Genomic DNA, 21,477 nt, shown 5'->3' with positions numbered 1-21,477 from the left:
CTAAGAAATCCAAATTGCTGAATTTAGTCAGCAAGCAGCTTTCAAGGTTCCACCCACCAGATGTTTCTGCTGCTTAGAAGTCTGGGTCTATAGACCTGCCTGCTTTTTAATCCTTGAAGCAAATATCAACACATTTGAGATCTGGCTCCACACGGAAACGAAGTGTTGCCATGACCACAGCTTTAGGTCTTGCATGCAAGACATTTATCCCAAGTAATAACAGAGCAGGTTCTGTAGTAGGTTTGTTTTCATTTTTATCTCTTAGAATCCTTGGAAAGAAGCATACATATGCTTTAATGCTACAGCAAATAGAATGGCAATAAATACTGCAAGACAACATACCTTTGGTATTTAGAGACTTTATTTCTTTAATGTTTCTGAGGGGAATGATTTCAGTTGTTTGCAGGGCACCCTTTGAAATTAATAGAAATAGGATAATGCCTCACTCTTGCACAGCATATTTTCAGCAGCTGCATATGGGCTTTTCCCAAAAGCACGAAGCGCTCAAATATCTGTTCACATAAAGAAAAACCCTTTATGTTTTTATTTACAGGAGAGCTCTGCTCTGAGTAGTTGGAATATTAACTTTCCCAACTGAAAAGTATACTAAGGTAAACAGGGCTGTAACATCTTAAACTGTGCTTCCCAGGCATTTACAGTGAATAATCAAAGAACTGGGGCATTTACTCAACCTGGGAAGGCATGGATTTATTTCCTTACTGTCATTGCAATGACCAGTGGCTTAATTTGACATAAATTGATTATAGATGGCTATAGAATGAGAAAATAGAGCTGATCCATTTGTTTTCAGCTCTTCTAGTTATATTTCTCCATTTGTTATAAAATCTTTTCAGAGTAATGAATCCATCAGATATTAAGTTGAAGCAAATTTCACTGTGCACAGTATAGCAAAACAGACATTTTAAAAATTTGTGTACCATACAATTTTTCAGTAATGTTTTTGTTCTGCTGACAATAGTATTAATATGGAAGGCAGATTTTACCAGTCCAATTATTCATTGCCTGGAGAATTGGCATTTTCAAATCCTAAAGCCATTCAGTTTCTATAGAATTTTAATATGGACTTGATTAATTCCATAGTATAATTTGACAATAAATTTTATCCTGTTCTTGTTGAAGTCAGTGGAGGCCCTCATACTGATAATATGATCAAACCTAATCTGATCATGCAGCAAGTACTCTTACTACCTCTTTTTTTTTGTTGTTCCAATAAGCAGCAGAGACTATTAAACCTCACAAACCCATGCAAAATTACAATGGCTGGAAGTTAATTTTGTCATCAGAAGCCTATGGCAATTAGAACACCTCAGTGAACAGACCATAACTTTTAGGACAGGGTGTATAAATTCAGGCAGAGATAATACTGGGTTCTTTGTGGTTTAATGCTGTCTGTGTATATTTCTTTTCTTAATGCTGTTAAATTTTGTGGTGCTTTTATTTTCTAATATTTGTGGAAGATTTTTGTTGAGCTGAAAAACATAATAAGAGAACAGAATGAAAAATAGTAATAATAAGAGAATGGATGTTTAGCAATGGGCAGAACAGGCCAAAAAAAAAAAGCTACATCTGACTATTTCCCTAGCGTTAAGCTACATGCTGCATACTTAGTGTAACAAGTCAAAATTTTAAGCCCAAACAAATCTATCTGAAGCAAAAAATTGCAAAGAAGTAGTCATAGAATCATATCATGGTTTGGGTGGAAGTGACCTTAAAGATCACCAGTTCCACCTTGCCATGGGCAGGGACACATTCCACTGTCCCAGGTTACTCAAAGCCCCATCCAACCTGGCCTTGAACACCTCCAGCAACTCCAGTTTCCCTGGGCAACCTGTTCCAGTGCTTCACCATGCTCAGTGAGCAATTTCTTCCTAATATCTAATTTAAACCTACCCCTTTTCACTTTAAAGCCATTCCCCTGTGTCCTATCGCTCCTTGTCCTTGGGAAAAGTCCCTGTCCATCTCTTCTGTAGCCCCCTTTAGGTACTGGAAGGTGCAATATGATCTCTCTTTATTGAACTTTCTCTTCTCCAGGCTGAACAACCCCAGCTCTCTCAGCCTTTCTTGATAGGAGAGGTGCTTCAGCCCTCTGACCATCTTTGTGGCTTCCTCTGGACTCACTCCAGCAGCTCCACACCCTTTTGTATGTTGGAGGCCCCCAGAGCTGGATGCAGCACTCAGGATGGGGTCCCATGAGAGTGGGGTGTAAGGGCAAAATCACCTCCCTCAGCCTGCTGGCCACACTGCCTTCAATGCAGCACAACAACAAAAGTTGTTTTCGTCAAGACCAACTCATTATTCCCAGTTTATAATTACACTGAAACTTGCCAAATTTATGGCAGGAGCAATTCTACCAGCAAACAGCACTGTTTTTGTAAGGTTTGTCATGTTGGCAGTTCTTGCAATCAAAATTGTCACTTTATTTTATTTTAAATGTATTTCTCCAGTAAGCAAGAAATAATATCTAGACTTGAAGGGATGTGTGTTAAAGACTTGGGGTTTTTACATTTCTCTTGAGTATGCAACATATCCAACTTCAACTCCCTGCAGCAATACAAAATGCCCAAGAATAATGTTTTCAAAATCAATACATGCTACAGTCGAATATGAAACTCCACAAACCTATAATTGAAACTGTGAGAGAAAAGCAGGCAGCCTGAATATAAACAAAGTACCAGAGCTGGATTATGACCAAGATGCAAGTGTTAATATGGCCTCCTGAGAAAACTGCAGTGTGATCTTCCCAGCATGACCAAGTGTCAGAAAGCAGGGGTGTTTCAGGAGCAGCCTGCTGGTGCTCATACCCAGGTGATTTCTTGTTTGGCTGCCCAGCATCTCTGTAGAGAGTAATATATGCAGAGTTTCATTTGGCTTTTCTTTTTCACCTGGGTCATTTCATACCTGTTCACCCACCTTACTTTGTTTCTCCTCACTCTATGTACAACCTCTGTCTCTCTTGTGTTTCCTGACTGTTGCCTTCACTGCCACCACCACATTCTCATGGGGTGTGTGACTCCAGTCTCTTGGAACTGCTGGAACTCAGAAGCAGTGAAATCAGTCTGCTGCTGTACACTCAGGAAAAGCGTGGAAAGTATATTCTGTATTTCTGGAAGTGCTGAAATGAGTAGGGACCATGAAAAAAGACCTGAAGATTGTTTGTAGACAAGGTGTGTGTTTTGAGCAAAGGATCCCTCAAAGAATGCAAGACACCATCTATCTCTACAGCAGCACATAGGAAAAAAGAGAAAACCATGGAGGCTCTCTGCTCCCCAGCACAGTCCATGACAGAGGCACTATAAAGCATCTCATGTTACTACCTGTAGTATTTGCCCTTATGATTAGTGCCACATGCTATGTGTCTGTCTCTCACATCCATCATTCCCTTTCTAACCAAGTTCTTATTGTCTGGAAAACTTGCTGCAGAGTTCCCAGTCACTTCATTTGACTACAAGCTCAGAATTATTAATTAAATTCACAAAAAATTTGGATCATTATCTTATGAGCCTGACTATTTGCAAAATTTCTGCTTTTGCCTGTGGAGAAGCATAAAGTCAATGATTTACAGCTTAAGTATAGTCACAGTAGTTCAGCTGTTCCACTTGAGGCAGTTTGGGCTGGCATGAAAAATAAAAAGGGTATAAGAAAGATCACGGGGGCAATGCTGCAGACTTTCACAGAAGAGTTGGAGATTTTGAGTCAGAGTAATTAGTTTGTGATATTTATAAATATTGTATATTTAATCAAGAAGTAATTAATTTTCTTTACATTGTTGTCATGCATATGAGGACACATTAATTTGCAGTGGAAGATACAGATGGGTCATTTACTTGTGAAACTGAGAATTTTAAATTTGTGCAGAGGAGGGGAGGTTTTTAAACTTTTTATTTGGTCCATAATTCATGAGCATATTTGACCCCAGTATTCTGTCTAACTCCACCAGAAATTAAATGCAGCTCCCCAGTTCAGCCACCTTTTGTAGGCTGGGTAAAGCAGACTTGTTATGCATATTTGTACAGTGTATAAAACAACAGTGCAAGCCCCAAACCCACTGGGGCCTCTGGAGGACTTTCACAGCATAAATATTACATGATGATATATTACTAGGCAGAAAGAAAACTCCAGAAGTTTAAAAAAGAGCTCTTATGAACTGTCTAGATTTGTACTCTTAGAACAAAGCAAGATTTTATTCTTTCTGATTGCATCCTCATTTAAACAAAGAACAAATGCTAAAATTGGGGCGTCATGAATGAGAGACAGTAGTTACTGGTAAGAGCAAAATGGTGGCCCAGTCTGGGTGCTGACACCACAGCCACTGCAGATGACTTTCAGAGAGCTGTCATGTGGCAAGAGGAGCCTTCAGCCACTTTAAAATGTGCCATGTAATATTTCAGCTCTGCAATGCCCTGCACTTCAGGTTTGACAGGGCTTTTCAACTAAGTTTCAAGCAATAGCTTCCAAAAGTACAGGGTCCAAATCAATTTGTAACTAGTCCTTCCTCTTATATATGGCCCAGGTAATACTGATACCATATCTTCCAATGTGGGAAATTTATGAGTCACTAAGATAAAAACTCAGTGTTTTGATTGCCTAAAATTTCTGTGGTTTATGATAGATAAGTACTGTTTTTTCTTCTGTAATTATTTCCTCATGACTCCTTCTTTGATATCTTTAACAGATTTGGAAAGAAGAAAGAAGATAAAAGTGGCAAGGCAGATCAGAAGGGGATTCCAAAGCAAGGCATGCTTAAAGAGGAGGAGCTGGAGAAAATGAAAGATGAGCGTGAAAGGTGAGTAAATGGCAGGAGCATCTTTGTTCATCAGGTGAGAAACCTCAGAGCAAGGGGTTTCCTGAAGGAGCAGCCAGCCTGTCCCAGACAATGCCCACTGCAGTCAGGTCCAGGCAAACCAGAGCATTGGGCTGCTCCTGGCCGAGTCAGAGCTGCTGTGTGACAGGAACTTGTTGTTCTGCAGTTTCTGTGAACTTCACTGTTGCATTCAAATCCCAGCTTCTGCTTTAGCTGGTGAAAATCAGTTCCTTCAAATCCTGTTTCACCTCTGCCCATTCCCAAGGCCAGCTGACTTAGTAATTTTCTCCTTAGCTTCTCTACAGCAAGAACCTCCTCCCTTCTCTCCTGACAGTTTCTGCCATTGTTTTCTAGCACTTCAGACCTCTTTGGCTTCAGCTGGCTGTGCCATCAGATAGTAGTTTTTGTACTTTGGTGTGTTCTTTTCTGCACAGTGTTTGTTAATAAGCCTCGTGTTGCAGAAATACATATGCAACAAATGTTGAATATGCTGAGGAAACACCTGGAAGAAAGCAGGTTCAGATGGTTCAAATCAGTCTGCAGAGGCAGGAGTCTGCCAGCAGTGGGGTGGCAGGCAAGAGGGGCAAGGCAAGAATCTGGGTGAGTGCCTGCTAGGTGGTGTTGTATTTCTGAGGTAAGACCCAGGAGTCTGTCCTGTTCATAAAATACAGTTTTCTATGCCTGGTCTTAGTGAATTCCTTATCTTTCCAGATTAAGAGATTTTACAGTTTTCTGCTTTTCCCCATGTCTACTCTTCAGGAACCGGAAACAGTTTGTCAGTGTCAGCAAGGTTCAGAAATCTCCTCTTTCCCTTTCTCCAACACATCCAGAAGTACCTCATATGCTGAAAAAGGTCTTTGTTTCCCTCTGATGGCTGCTGTCAGAAAAGTTGAAGAGCCCATAGTTTCTGGCTCCCAAGAAGTATCTGCAGATGTTGTAAAACTTTAAAAGTTGTAGTAATACATTGTCAATGCAAGTAGAAAACTTGTCAGAGGTCTCTCTCCTTTACTGAAATGTCCTGCTCCTGGGAGAGAATGGAAGCAGACATGGTTCCTTTTGTGCAGTGTTTTCACATGGGTCAGCCTTTGTGGTACTGCGTAGTGCCCAGGGAAAAGACACCCTGCTTTCATTTGAGTCATGCAGTGCATGGTCAGCCCTATAAGTGGTAACTAATGGATTTGATTGGGGAAGAAAGTCAGTCCAAACCCTTGAAGTCTGCTGCTAATTTTTACTACTTTAAAAGCTAGCAAGGTATCTAGTTACTACAGCACTGCTACTGGATATGCTTAGCCAGTGCTTAAGTATTTAGTTCATCTAAGTTGTGTCAGGAGAAACTTTGTACCATTTGTTTTAAAATTTCTGTGCCGTGTCCTTGATTTTTGCCAGATTGATGAGTGCCTTTATATTAAACTGCTGACTCCCAATTTGGATACTGGCAATTTGAGAGGTATGTGTCCTTCATTTTAAAGAAGCCAGTGTCTTTTATTAGGATCCTGGCAAGCTAAGAAGCATGTATCCCATCTGTTAAAGGGCCCGTGTCATTTACTAAAATGTTGGCAGGCTGGAAGGAATGAACCCTTCTGTCTAGAGGTCTAACATTCCAATTGGACACAAGATAATTGTTCTTTATATTTCTTTAGAGTTGTGTGCTTTTTTTTAATTACAGTCACCGATTGACAGTAACTTGGTACGGCTGCATTAGAAACTGGCAGCTCAATGTCTTCATCATCCTGGTTTCTCTAGTAATGATTTCAGTTTTGACCTGGAAGAGTTTGTGACTGAAATGGAGAACAGCAGGTGTATTGAGAAGTGGATGAACCAAGATGATATTTTTAACTCACTTATTTGATTCTTCTTCTGTAAAGCACAAGAATAGGAATATCACAGTTTTGTATCAGGTAGTATATCTTATATCTCTGAGGGATTCAAATTAAAAAATTTTTAAAAGCCCAGAAAAATAGCAAAGAAATTTGCCCTATGTTATCCTCAAAGGTATGCAACGTGTGCCATAAAAACAACCAATTTGCTTCAACTTTCTAAATGAAGTAAGAGCATGGCTGTGTGTTTGTCCACATTAGACTGCCTACAGGCTTACTATTGAACCTTTCTTGAGCTGGTCATAAAATAGAAGAGGATCTATTTTAGTTAGAGAAAAATTATATAAAGAAGCTACTTCTCCTATATGGGTAAAAACTGTTTGGGAAATTGATTAAAATCACTAAGGAAGCATTACCTGACTTGAATGTAGATCAGTCTTTTTGCTTAGTTGTTGACTGTTCACCTAAAGATGATGCTCAATAAGACAGTAAAGACAAGTTTTATAGCTTCGTCCCAAGATTTAGTAATTCTATAATGTAATTCAAGTCCAAGATTTTAATGCACATATTGGCAAAGAAAACCTTGTGGCACATTCACACCATAGATCATCTGCTTCTATGACTTCACTAACTGCAATCCTGCATATTTGGTCTCATATTTATAAAACTGAAGCTTAGTAGAACACATTCATATTTTCAGATATGTTCTTGTTGGTTGAGATGAGCGTATGTTAAAATTATGGGGGATGTAATAGTAGAAAATATTAGAGAAATTCAGCAAGTTTTGTCCTCTGATACCTGTGATCAAATCCTATATTTATTATCTTGAACAAGCTAAAATTGCTTTTCTAACATTTAGCCTTTCTAGAATAACAAAATGCACATCTAATTTTACTTTTCCAAGATTAGCTATATAACTAATTCTTGTTCAGATCCTCAATTCAATTATTACAATCCTAAAGTCAGATACTTTGTTTAAACAGTTTTCTTAAATGCTGACTGCCTACCATACTAAAAGATACTATGATTTGTCATCTGACTGTTATTTTTTTTTCAGAGGCCATGTTGTCCATTTTGGACACTAGTGGAAGAGGTTAGAGTAGTTGCTTCTTGGGCTGGGTGTGACAGGATTAATGATCAAGTGCTTTTCAGCATCTTAGCAGCTGTGGAACTCGCTTGGTTTTGGATGTTGGTTTTGCATGCAATATATGCTTGGCAGCTCTCCAAAAAACAGAATACTGTTCCAAGATCTCAGCTGAGAAATATTTTTTGGTAGGAAGTGCATTTTCAGTTTACAGGACTAGGCTGTGTCTCATAGTTTTGCAGTTTTTTGGTTGGTATGGGATAGGCACAACAATATTTCACAAAATCCCAGGGATAGGCTTGCTGTACAGACTACAGCCTTCTTCCAGAAATTTTGACAAGCTTTAGACATGCAAAACTGTCAGATGTGTTCAGTGCACAGTGCTGTGCAGTACAAGCTCAGTGACTGGTTCTGATGGGAGACATCAGCTCTTGTGAAGTTGTGCTGCATGAGTGTAAGCCCATCATGCCTGGAACAGGTTGGATTTCCTGCTTGCACAGAGAAGGAATTGAACAGTGCATGTGCAACGAGTCTGGCACATCCAGAATGTGTTAGAGCTAGTGGGCGTATGCAGACAGAGTATTCAGTGCTCACTCTGTAATGCAGATGATTCCCAAAAGGAGAGGATTTGCTTGCACTTTGGTCCTCAGCATAAATTTGCCTGGCAACTCTTTTTATGGGCTGCCAAGTTTCAGATTTGAACCTCAGAAAGTGAAAATAAATTTACTATTTTGCTAGCCTAGTAATTTCTATTGCACATTGTCCCAGTCTCAATTTTCAGAACAATTCTCAGTGCTGCCATGTAGCTGCAGTTCTCTGAAGCAGCCCCACATCCTGCACTGAAATGCTGATATCTTTTTTTTTTTTTTTTTTACTGCTTTTATTCCCTAGCAATCCCCAGCAAGATGAAGGTCTCATTGTGTTCATTACTGTTAGGGAAGCTTGGGCCTGACTCCAAGCACTTACAGTTGAGGTGGAAGAGAGAAAATCTGACAGGAAAAAAGTGTCCTCTGGGTGGGAATGTGACATGCAGGCAGTGCAACTGCTTGTCCAGGTTCCTGAAAAGTCCCTGTCAAGCTAAGAATTGATTCCAGATCTCAGCCCCAGGCTTCCTTTCTTTTCAAAGCCAATACTTTATTATACAACTACTACTTCTGCAAGCTTCAAGTAGTGAACAGGAACTTTGGATGTTAGGCATTCCTTCTTTAGTAATAGCCTTATCTGTGTCAAATTGAATATGAATTCAGCACCTCCTTTAAATTATTTTCTTCTCCCCCTACCTCCTTTAGTTTTCATTATGCCAAGGTGATGCAATGTCAGGGAATTTTGAGTGGGGAAAAGACAGGAGCCTCATGATAGTTCAGGAGTATTGACTTAACTGGGGGTACAGTTCTTTGAGGTGATGGTTTGTCCTTCCTGACACAAGTCACATGCTTCATTGGACTGAGGCCTTATTTTAAATAAACTCATTGTTTTGTTCATGCTTCAAAGAGTTTGGCTGTAATAAAGCATGTGCTCCAAAGGTTGAGAATCTGCCCATAAAAGGAAGAAACAAATGCTATATCTGCGGGTTATTTTGATCAAGCTGACTCAAATCTGTATTTTTAGTGTGTTCAGTGTAAATTACTCAGAATTTATCATTTTAACGATAGGATGTTTGCTACATTTTTAAATACTGGAAGAGGCCTTGTCTTTTCCTTCCCTCAAAAAAGATTTCATCCCTTCCTCCATTTCTTTCCCACTCATTTATGGTTCTTTTCATTTTCTAACATTTGAAAGTCATTGTAAAATGAACTGGATAAATATATTACATGCATGAGTTTTACACATCATAATTTGTTTGCCTTTTAAATACAAATAAAGTGACTATCAATTGAAAGAAAAATATTTTTTCCTGTTTCTTTAGTATTATTTTACTGTGATTTTCCTACTGAGACCTAAATTTCTCTTCCAACAGAATTGAACGCTTACTTGACATTAGAATAAAATTTACAAAATGAAGCACCTTGTTGAAAATTGGAGGATTTTTTAAAGTAGCATGAGAGTTAGTTAATGAGGAGGCACTCCATGTGAAAAATAATCCTCTGCATATTTTTGTTGGAGTAGTTTTGTTAAAACAGTCTTGGTTTTGTAGTCCACATTGGAGTTAATTGAGGAAAATTTTTTAGTAGTATTGAGGTTTGAGTCGAGTGTTAGAGAAGCAGAAGGAGTATTTGGCCCCTGCTTTCTCAGTGTATGAACTGAATGCTTAAGTTATACTGTATCTCAAATAGGGGTAAAACTAAATGGTTTCAGTTTTTATGTTAAAGACTGACTTTCCTTTACTTTTCAGAAACCTTCCAGCAACTGAAGAGCATTTCTCTTGTCTTATCAGCCCTGATGCTTGTTGCCTGTTCCCATAGTTAAAAAATCAATACATATGGTTTTGGTATTTGGCAAACAACAGTTTAATTTTGCAGCTGCAAGATCCCTGCACGAAGGGATACCTCTTACAGAAATAAAAACATTTAGAGTCCACTTAGAGAGGAGAGAGTACTTGGGAGTGAAACTTCATTCCCTTTCTGTCAGCATTTGTTTTATTATATTTAATTACAAACAGTTTGTACATTACTGGAAACGAAAATTAAAATAGATGGATATATGGCAGTATGGTAGAAAAGCCAAATTGCTTTGAATCAAAAGTTGAAATTCAGACTGTTGCAAAAGTCAAAGTAAGATTTTTTTAAAATGCATAGTGCATCTTAGAGCACGTTCATACACATGCACATTGTTGGCGACCCCATGTAGCTTTTGTTCCTGTGCATTCCACCTGCCAAGTCTAAAAGCATTATTATGGCTGTTTAAAGTCCATATTGATCTCTGATAAAATGTTCATAATTGCAATTCTCACCATTAAGCTCTGTGCTAAACCACATGTTTTTGGGACACCTGAGCTTGTGCATCATTATTTATTAAGGGTTAATCCAACATGCTATATCTGTTCATTGAGTATTCCTGACTTTACAGCACAGCTAGGTCCTGTGGTTTAGACAAAATAAAGTGTTGGATGTGATCCCAGTTTTAATACTCCCAATTTATTATAACCATTGAACCCTGATCAGATCACAGATTGGATTGGGTCCCAGTTTTTTAAATGTCCCAATTTATTGCTGGCTTGCAACCCTGATAAGAATACATATTTGATTAAGGCTTCAGTTTTCAAAAATTCCAGTTAATTACTTTTAGATTCTTATTAGATCATAGCCATATAGTATGCTATGTTGAAGTTATGAAAAAATTACTGGATGCTGTTGCACAGGTCAAGGTCATAGTTTCATTTTGTGCTGACAGTATGAAGTTATCAGATTTCTGTTTATTACTGTGGCAGCACTTGCACTGGACAGGAGGACAGATTAATCCCAACCCATTGATTCTGAATGATTCTCATTTTAGATCTGCTGCTGCTCTGCATACCAGAACATGTAATAAAAACCTACCATGGAACACTGGGAGATTGATGTTTGGTTCTGAGTAGCCGAGGTGAATGGGTCTCACCTACTTCCACAGGTTTTGTTGCAACATTTAGAGCCAGACAGCAATTTCAGAGCTGTTTCATGTGGCTTTTTTACTGCTGGAGGACATTTTTAAGACAGCCCTAGGTCTACAGTTGGTCCCAGATTGTGCAGGTTAAGAACTGATGATAACAGAGTGGAACAAAGGAATTGACCTTCTTCTTTAACTGTGACAGCGTGATTCCAGGCATTGCACACTGATGGAAATAGCACTTCCTGGTGTCATAGCTGTGCTCTCAGAATCTAAGCATGGAAGTCTCATCCAAGCCATTAAGCATCCTTGTTTTGCTCGTCATTGAGACACTGGTGTCATCTGGAGACACGTTTTCACAAGGTGTGCCACCTGTCCACCTAAGAGGTCAGAGCAGCTCAGGGGCAATGGCTTAAATGGGCCAATGCATGGCTCTCTTCTGTATATATCAGAGTTTTATTACTTGATGGTTGTTTTGGTTCTGTAAACCTGAAATGCTCGAGAAACTTACAGACCAAACTAATGAAGTGAAACAGGCCCAGGTACTGGCCAACCAGGCTAAATGAGTGTTTTCTAGGAGATGGACTGTCCTGGCCTAGGGATTTCTTTGATGCAGTACTGAATGTAGGTCAGCTTTTTCCCACTCTGGAATCAATAAGAATTACTTGGAAGCAGCATTTCATTCCTTGCCCTTCCATTTGTGATTTACGACAGTCTATCATAAATCGTTGGCATGCACTTTGAAGTAGTGCCACAGCACAGAATTCCTGTTCTCAGACTCCCTTAGCTACTACAGCATAAAAATGAGAATGTAACTCGTGGGTATAGACTGGCAGGAAATCTGTTTGCATGTGTAAATCTCCATAGTGATCTTAAACCAAGATACCTGAAAGCCTTAAAGCTTTGACTGCTCAGGCAAAGCTGAGTTTTGCTTTCAAATCAAGGAATGTTAATTAGAAGCAACCTGTGAATCCCAGACTAACAGATGGAGGCTGTTCCTGTTCTTGTACTGAGAAATTCTGTTCAATGCGTTCTAGGTTCAGTGTCATGTGTAGTGTAAAGAAATGTGCATGGAGTATCATATCACATGAAGCTAGGCTTGTTCCTTCCACTGCTAGGATTTCATTCACATGAAGGCATAATGTTCATGCAGTTGCAGAGATGGTTGTGTGAACTCATGAGGTGTCACTAGGAAGTGGAGCTGCAAGTACCTGCTCAGGAGATGTCCCAGGAATACTCCCTTACTGACAGAGGTGGCCCTGGGGACTCAGCAGGTGCCAGTTTTCCTGGGTCTGTCCTGAGTTGTGTTACAGGATGTGGATGTGAATGTTGGGTTTTCACGAGGTGTTAGATCAATGTTGTGCCTTCCCATGGTCAAGACAATGTCTCTGGTATTTTTCTTAAGACAGTGTTACCAATCCTCTGTAGTTTTGATTGATACCTGCTACAGCAATTGCTGGAGCCAAGACAGTCACTGGCAGCAATTCAGTTCATAGGTGGATGTCTCTGTCTCCCCACAGCTTTTCTGCAGGTGTACTGTGGTTGCTTTATACTTGTTCTCTGTTTATCTGATGAACTTCTCTGAAACAGTTTGATGTGTCAGTTGGAGAGGTTGGAGGGATGATTATGTGGCTTTGACTGCAATTGGTATTATGTGCCTTCCTGACATTAGGTTCTCAGTATCCAAAGCATATGCAAAATTAAGTCTTCTTTTCCAAGAGTATTGTTATTTTAATTCTCTTTTCCTGACTGTTTGTTCCAGAGTGAGTTAATGTTCACAAAAGGGACTCAGGTATGATATGCACAGCACCTTACATATCTTCTTAACACCAAAGTGCAAATGACAGTAGCCCGAGACTTCCTTTAAATCACCACTGGGAGCTGGGCCTTGCAACTGCAGCTAAGGGGTGCAAAGTCTCTGCAGATTCAAGGCCATTTTGCAGGGAGGAGCTCTTAAAGGTGTCACAACATCTCAGGTGAAAGATGTCAAAGTAATTCTGACAAACCTGGAATGTTTCCACTCTTTAATTGCCATTGTCACAAAACAAGGAACATCCTATTTGCAGGAGACTGAGAAACCTGATCTGTGCAGTCAGCCTTGTTTTCAGCAGGAGATTGAGCAGGATAACCTTCAGAGGGTTCCTTATAATCTAAATTTTACTGATATTGTCACTTCAAGATGATAACTCCAGGGTAGTTGTGAGTAAAGAAAATGATACAATGCAGTAAACTATAGACTATAAAATACTTGGTTTATCTGATAGTTTGCTTTCTTAATCTGCTGCATTTCATACCCACTGTACAACTAATGTGGACAGGCAGAAAAGCTTTCTCTGATTTAACAGCAAGGGTAAAAATCATGTTCTCATTGAAGTTCATAGGACAGGAGAAAACACTGACCTCATTAGAGCCAGGATTTTCTTTAGAGGGCAGGATCCTGTGTAAGCTGGTAATCACTCCTTGTCACCTCTGAAATAAATGGAAGAACATTAAGACCTCAGTCTTGTCTATCCAAAGCTCCCATTCCTCATTTTGTGGTAGGAAAGGGCTATGTTTCATCTTCGGTTTTTCATAATCTTAAATTTTAAGATTGGCATTGCTCTATCTCCTCCTTAGGTTTTTCTGTTCTCCCTTTCTTTTCTTACAACACTCCAAAGGCAGCTTCTTTGGTCAGTTCAGTATTTTACAGGCACAGGATAGTTTTCTGGAACAGGCAACATTTTATGGATTGGTGGTGGGTTTTTGTCTTTGGGGCATTTAATGATGCTACAAGAGCTGTATCTTGTTACCCTGAGTCTCTAACTCCCTTGAATTTGTGGCTTGTCTTTCTTTATTTCTGAGACTGTTTCTATTCTTATTTACAATTACAGATACTAATTATGGGGGAGATGTTCAAATCCAGCACAATAGAATGAGCTGGAATGAAGAAAGATTTGCATAGCTTATAGGGAGGATGTTTCTGACAAATATGGCTCCAGTAGAATACCCTGAAAGATAATATTAAATTAAATATTGTTTGATTCTTTGTGAGTCCATATCAGATGTCCTCAATTTGCTGGCAAGAGGTGTTTTTTTTAATTTTTTTTTTAACTATGAGGGTCACCTGCCTCTTGAGTTTTGTTAGGTGATGTTGTTTGAAAAAATAAAAATGAGTGTTCTCCTGATAAAAGAGGCAGGTTTGAATAGAATTGTTAATGTCATTATAGGCCTGTCTGTAAAACAATTATGAAATTTTAAAAAATTAAAAGCACTGTACTGAAATTATCTTCTCTGATACTCAACTGAAATATACCCATTCCCATCAGTGATTATGGCTTATGAATGTCTGAAGAAAAGATGTATTCATTTCACCATTATGTAAATGAATGAAAAAACAATATTTTAGTTACCAAAATATATTTTGCTAGCAGCTAAAAAGGAATTAAAACATTAAACCCAGTGGAAATCTAAGTGACCTCCTGCAGAAATAGGCTGCGTGCCCCTAGACAACCCGTTACTCAATATATGTATGAATTAGGTAAATGAGACACAAAAGCAGATACTAAATCAGATGTAAATTGAGTAATCATTAGAGTATGTAGATCTCAGAGAGAGTCACATGAGTGGAGAAAAAAGCTATAAAGTAGTTTTTATTCTGCTGTTCTCAAGGAACAACTGAGTAGAATGTTTAGCATCTCAGTCATCTCAGAGTACTTTAAAGATTAGGTCCTCTTAAGTTTAGGTATACTTTAAAGTGGTGGTATGCACACTCAATTCGCTACTTTTATTCTGCTCCTCTTATTGCAAATGGAATAGAAATTATCCTAAAGACCTGTGGCCCGTTTTCTGTTACATGTTTTGTCTCTGCTTTTATTCTTTGTTCTCCCCCAGGGACATCTTTCATTGACTTCCAACAGAATCTTGCTCATTCATGCTGCTCATGCTTCCACAAAGACTGGTTCTTTTACACCACCATATCAGCAATTTTGCTATGTTCGTCTGAAGTATAAATGAAGTCCCTTTGTTTATACATTATTTTGGTTAGCAAATACTTTTTGGGTCCTGTGTTTGACTACTTAGATATGCACCTTAGTGCTCAAAACATGTCATTCTTTGTGCTCTGCTCAGTACTAAATACATGGTCAGTGCATGGTAAATTAGAAAAAAAAAGTTACATCGCTTCTACTCTTTCACTGGAAAGTCAGAAGAAACAGGGTTTTCTCAGAGCTCATGGGGAGTGCCATGGAGGAGGAGTTCAAACACCTCCGAAAATGTGCCTTTTGTTGTGGGCTTGTTTTGGTTATCCCTACATTCAGCTGTTGTGATGTGAAATGCAGCCTTGCAGGTCTCCAAGTAAGAGAGGCCATGGTCCCTCCTGGGCCAAGCTTGCCCGTGCAGGTTTTTCACTCTGGTCAGACCTGGTGGCTGTCAGTGCCACTGAGTTGCTTCGGGTGTCTCCTGTTGGGGAGCGGGCACCCTGTGTCCAGCCTGGTAGACAGGAGGGTCCGAGTCTCGAGCTGATGCACAGGGACCCTCATTAGCCCCTGCCTCAGTGTGCAAAGCTCATTTTGAGCTGGGGCTGCTGCTGGGCTCCCAGAAGTGCAGGTTGGGCTGCAGCTGGTGTCTTGCAGTTTATTTCCCAGCGAAGGCCATCTTTGGCTCCACAGCTTTTAATGACCCTGGCCCTCTTTGGGCTGCTGAATTAGTAACATTAAGTCCTGTATTTTAATTTTCACAGAGTCTTAGAAGCTTCAGCATTTTCTTGTTGCCCACTCACAACCCACCCACCCAGCTTACAACTGCTGGGCCAAGAGATGAGACGTATCTCTTACAGCTTTTCATAGCCCCCACATTCCATTCCCAAAAGCATTTCTGGGTCTTCTCCAAAAGTCACTTCTGCTCAGCTCTTCTGAAGTTTTCTTGAGGTAGTTCACATCCCTTGCTGCAGCTGCTTCACTGTGTATTCTACAGTCTTTTAATCCAGCTTTTGCCTGTCAGTGTCTCTGTCACCGATGTCAGGCTAAAGCACTTTACATTGTGTTTGTCACAGGCGGTGAATACATATGTGGTCATTGACAGTAGCTCAGCAGAAACACAATAACTTGTTAAGCCACAGTAACTCAATCCTGTGTCTGAGCTGCAGCTGGAAGGAGCTGTTTAGGCTGTTAACCCTTTCCTGGCTGCTGCACTCTAGGTGTGTGCATCTTTTCATGTGTTGCTAGATGAGAACTGACCATGTATGATTTGAGCAGCTATGTCAGATGGGAAGAGTATCTGAAGGATAAATGAGAGCATTCCTTGATTTATAGCTTTGGGGGTGTGCTACTGAACAGCACATGAGATATACAGAAGTTTTCAGAATACAGTGTCCTACTTCCAGAAGTACAGTATATATAGGGATTCTGTCTTCATTTCACTTCTACAAATACAACATGTTTTCAGAAAGTTGTCTGGAGTTCTATTAAGGTTATATATGTTTTTATCAAACTGTATATTTTCTGAAATTATTTCACCTAGAATCAACTAGGTTGGAAAAGACCTTTGAGATCGAGTCCAACCTATTTGTTGTGGGGAATGACTAGAGTAGGATACATGTTTGAATGCTATTGAGAAAAAGATGGGTTGCAAGAAAAAAAAGAAAGGGCATTTCCTGATATGGCACTGCTGTTGCCTGTCCTGGCTGCTTCTGTGCCAAGGCTCTGTTTTTACAGAAACATAGCTAAGGGGAGTTGGTGCCATTGTGCAGGGGTTTAACTGCAGAGCACAGTGTGCAGGTGGTCATGAGATACAAAAGGAAATATGTTAATTTCCCTTTATTCTGTATGACTTTTTCTTTTCCCTTTCTCTCATCAGGAAGTTTGTAGAAACTTTAGTGCCTCACTGAATTGTTGAGATGGTGATCTGCACCTCTCCTCAGCTCTTGTTTTACTGCCAGCATCGTAGTGCTGAGGAGCATTTTATCTTTCTTAATAATTTACACCAGTTGTTTAACCAGACCCATCCAGTGCTGCAAGTTGGGGGCTGTCTTGTAGTAACTGTTCAATGAGTTGTTTGGAGTTACAGTTGTGTTAATTTAAAAGTCTTGGATTTTTAGGTTGGTAGGTTGATTTGGGGGGCAGGGGTTGGGATAGGGAATAAAGATTTTGCTGTTTCTGATAGGGAGAATTTCAAAGGCAGGCGGAGAAACGGTGAATGACTAGAGGGGGATACAGAGAAATGACCTGCTTAGTAGAGTTGGCAGAGCATTAAAGAAGTTATGGAAGGAACAGCAATTTTTTTTCCCCTCACTAAAGAACTCTTGAGGACCTGCTGGTATGTGCTATGGATAAGATTGCTTTAAAACTGTGAAAACACGATGCCGAAATACAGTGTGGAAATTTAAAACTTCACAAAAATGTGAGAAATTTCACACGTGAAAAACATGTGAGAAGGCATAAAAGGACAGGTAAATACAAAGAAAGAAAAAACAGCAATCTGATAGTTTGTTTCCCTATATTTGAACATTTGGATTGAAATGAAAAAGAGATCACTGAGCAAATTTTATAGATTTGTGCAGAAGAGTAAAAAGAAAACAAGAAATATAATGTAGTTGTAATAGATGTATTGAAAGGATGAAATTCTTGATCATAAAGAATTTCACATAGCTGGGTATTGACTGGTCCATATAATATAGAATGGAAATAATTGTTTTTGAGAAAATTTGACTTATAATACTGGCAGCAATTGAAGATTGTGCTCAGAAGGAGAAGCTGAAGAAGCTAGGCTTATTCATGGGAACAAAAGAAAATTGTGGTGACCTAATTCCAGCTTTTGTTGTGCAGAATATACCAGTATTGATAGCAGGACAAATTACTCTTTCTATCAGACATGAAAGCAAGATTAGCGTGATGCTGCTGGCTGCACTACTCTTGCTTTCAAAGCAGTCTCAAATACCTGGGGGACCAGTGATGTACTGGTCCAGGGAACATGAAGGCTCATCATTTTCTGAGAAATTGCTGTGACTCATCTCGGGTCTGTGCTGTGCCTTCTGAACTGACATGTGATACAACCATTCCTTGAAATGTAGTGTGCTCCCATTTTTCTGCCTGTATACTGTGTGTATGTGTACCCATGTGTGCCATAGGACTTGTATCTCATTCCTTATATTCCTGCACTGAATTCTGTGTTTAGGGGGTTTTGGTCTCTAATTGAGGATGAAACACTCCAGTTTCCCGGGTTAAACAAAATGAGTGACCTCAGCTGCACTGCTAAGTCTCGCCCTCGAGGCCTTTCATCATCTTGGTTTCCCTCCTCTGGACACACTCCAACATTTTGATGTCCTTTTTATGTTGAGGCACCCAAAGCTCAACCAAAGCACATGCTACCCAAGGTGGGGCACACAGGATTTGAGTATCAGAGAGGAGAAAGCTCATCTGCTTCACTGAGGGAAGGCAGAATGAATAGGAGGCACCCATACCCTTGACAATTGTATCATCTGTGAAAACTCCTCCTGCTCTAAAGTATGATTACGTTTTAAGTGTTGAAAACCAGCATCACCCAGCACAATTAATGGAGATGTGAAACGGGAAAGTATGAGTGGTACACATTGATGTACTCAAGTACTTGTCTAGAAAGGCATGTTGTTCTTGTTAGAATTATTTGTGAACCTTTTTATCTACACATTATTTCCAAAGTATTAGCATTTGTTTTATGATACAAATCTAGTGAAACAAAATAACTAGTATGAATCCCATTCTGCACTTAGTAGTTCCTGTCTGTCAGATGGAAGCTCCCAGTGTGCTCGTCATTTTTCTAGGGAACATTTTTCTCCATGCCTTTTAAAGACTTTCTCCTGAACACCTTCAATTTTCAATATGCAGGGTTCTGAGGCCATTAAGCCTTACTTGGTTAACCAAGTCTGCCAGACCCTTTTCACTTTTACTGCTGTGGTACAAATTATTCTGTTCTTTCTACACTGCTGTTGCACTTCCAGTTACAGTCAAAAGCAAATGTTGACTTCTGTCAGGCATTGCATCTCTGTATCTTTCTTCTGTTCCTTGTTTCTTCTTCCATGCTCCTCTATTTTCTGTAAATCCTATTTATTACATACTGTGGTCAGCATTCTGCCAGATCCATCTCACTGCACTTAATTACACTCTGTTGAAGAATAGCTGAGCAGTTAACAGAAGAGCTCGCAGTCTTGCTGTACATTTTTTTTCTCCAGCAGGAATGTTGAATCATTGAATATCATCTTAACTTGAAATTTACCTGAATATGTTTTACTATTCCAAAGAGATTACACAATGGCCCTGATTAGCAGCAGCATTTTGTAATACCATTTAAGGCTTTATCACAGTGGAATACTGCCAGTAACAGTTTTTAATTCACTTATATGTACCAATTCATTTCTGTCAAATTTCTGTTAATTTCTTTGCTGTTTTATTTTGTCCCTATCTGCTATATAAGGCGTGATTTTCACATTTATTTACCCAAAATACATTTTTTTAAAAATTAAATCTTCAGCAGATTAATTGAGGTACTTTGATTTGAGACAAATGTGCCATCTCTCCATTTATGTTCACGTATAATCTACTTTTCACAAGTTAATCTATTTAGGAGAACCGTGGTGGGTCAAGTAACCAGGGTTCAGTAACAATTTTGCTGGCTAATTTAGATAAAAAGTTCCAGGATTTGGTTAGGTCTGTGCAGCTGCAATGTGGAAGGTAGGTGTAGAATTAAACCTGTATTTGTTCATGCATCCACACTTGTGAAAAGCCTCACTATATTCAGCATTAATTTTTTTTCATCAGAATGGTGACCAAGCTTGGTTACAAAGGTGATTTGCCAGAGATAAAGAACAAAATTCCTGCATGAACCACTCTGTTTTATCTGGCACCAGTTTCACAGTGTACTGAAAGCTCTAAATGGTTGGGTTCAGGGTTGGTGTTTCAGATTTCCATGATGGTTACTGTTGAAGCAGATCCCATTTTACATTTGTTCTTTGCTTTTCATTTTTAGGATTGGTGCAAAGCATCAGGAGTTACGGCAAAAGCAACTGAGGGGCCTGAGTGATTTTTCTGCTGGTCCTGGAGGACCTGACATTGATGATGATGAGGTGGATCCAAACTATGCCAGAGTGAACCACTTCCGAGAGGCTTATCCCCCAGGAGGCATCTACAGACCCTCATCACCTGCAGTAGGAGAAACCTTTGTTTATCTGCGGGATTATTCCTCAGCACCAATGGAGAGGGAGCACTTGGAAGGATTGTATGCAAAAATAAACAAGCAGCACTACCCACAGACTTCTGGTGACAGGTAATATTGCCACCTGGCATTACAAAAAATGTCATCTGGGTAGGGAGGGAGCCTGGGCCTCGGCAGGGGAGTCAGACATGGGACTGTTCTGATGGCCCAAACCCCTGAATTTACTGGCTAGAAAGCCATGAATTTCCTCTTACCAAAAGCAAGATTTGCTGCTGCAGTAACCCCAGAGCATCTGAGCAAGACAGCAGTCAAACAGAAATCATTAAAGAAAAGTCCATATTTCACAAACAGAATGAATGAACTGACTGCAGTCCAATTCCTGCACTGCTGAAAGAGTGTTTTTTCCTCTTTCAATCGGGAAAAGTTCTTACCCTGCAGCAAAAATAATCTCAGTTTTCAGATCTCTTTCAATCCTGTAGATCATCAAGTGTCTATTAGTAACAGGTTTTGTGTGATAGCATGATATATTGTATATGTTTATGGTTTAGATTTTCCCAGCTGTGTGATATTACACACTTTCAATTAGTTTGGGGAGAGGACTGAGAATCATGGCATTTTTATGCAGACTGTGAAGTGTGGCTCCACAAGACTGATTGCCTTTCACAGCCTTTCCAATAACTAAATGGGAAGGGAAGAACAATTTTTAATCCTTACTGTCAAGCTTCCAGCATTAAAGAAAGCTGGTCAAGTTTTTTTCTGGGTTAAAGGCGAAACCAAAATTCCTTTGAGTTGATAAGTACCCACCATTACAATGATTTTAAAACTGGTTGCTTCTGGAATTTGGGGCTAAAAGAACATGAGACTTCATTTGTGGCATTAGTATATCAGTCTTGGCTTTTTCAAACCAAAGTACAAGTGTGTGGGCAAGTCTGTGTGAAAGGAAGAGGACAGACAGAGGACAGACATGGGGGTCTTCAGTAACTGTACATGCTGTGAGTTAATGTTACAATCTGTAGTGTCTCCCCATAGCCTCAATCCGTGCCATGTAATACCACACTCGTTAATTTTGG

General features: G+C 39.6%; 1 protein-coding gene across 2 annotated transcripts in view; it reads left to right on the top strand.

The window, feature by feature from the left end:
* Positions 1-21,477, top strand: part of PARD3B (par-3 family cell polarity regulator beta) — a 387,748-nt gene that overhangs the window by 289,059 nt on the left and 77,212 nt on the right. For both annotated transcript variants that reach the window (XM_058809265.1, XM_058809264.1), the window contains 2 exons: positions 4,694-4,804; positions 20,222-20,518. In XM_058809265.1, the coding sequence (XP_058665248.1) occupies positions 4,694-4,804; positions 20,222-20,518 (408 nt within the window). The remainder of the gene's footprint in view (positions 1-4,693; positions 4,805-20,221; positions 20,519-21,477) is intronic.

Source organism: Ammospiza caudacuta, chromosome 8, assembly GCF_027887145.1.
Source record: "Ammospiza caudacuta isolate bAmmCau1 chromosome 8, bAmmCau1.pri, whole genome shotgun sequence".
Lineage (NCBI taxonomy): Eukaryota > Metazoa > Chordata > Aves > Passeriformes > Passerellidae > Ammospiza > Ammospiza caudacuta.
The sequence above is the reverse complement of the archived record's forward strand: the minus strand, read 5'-3'. Positions and strand labels throughout refer to the sequence as shown.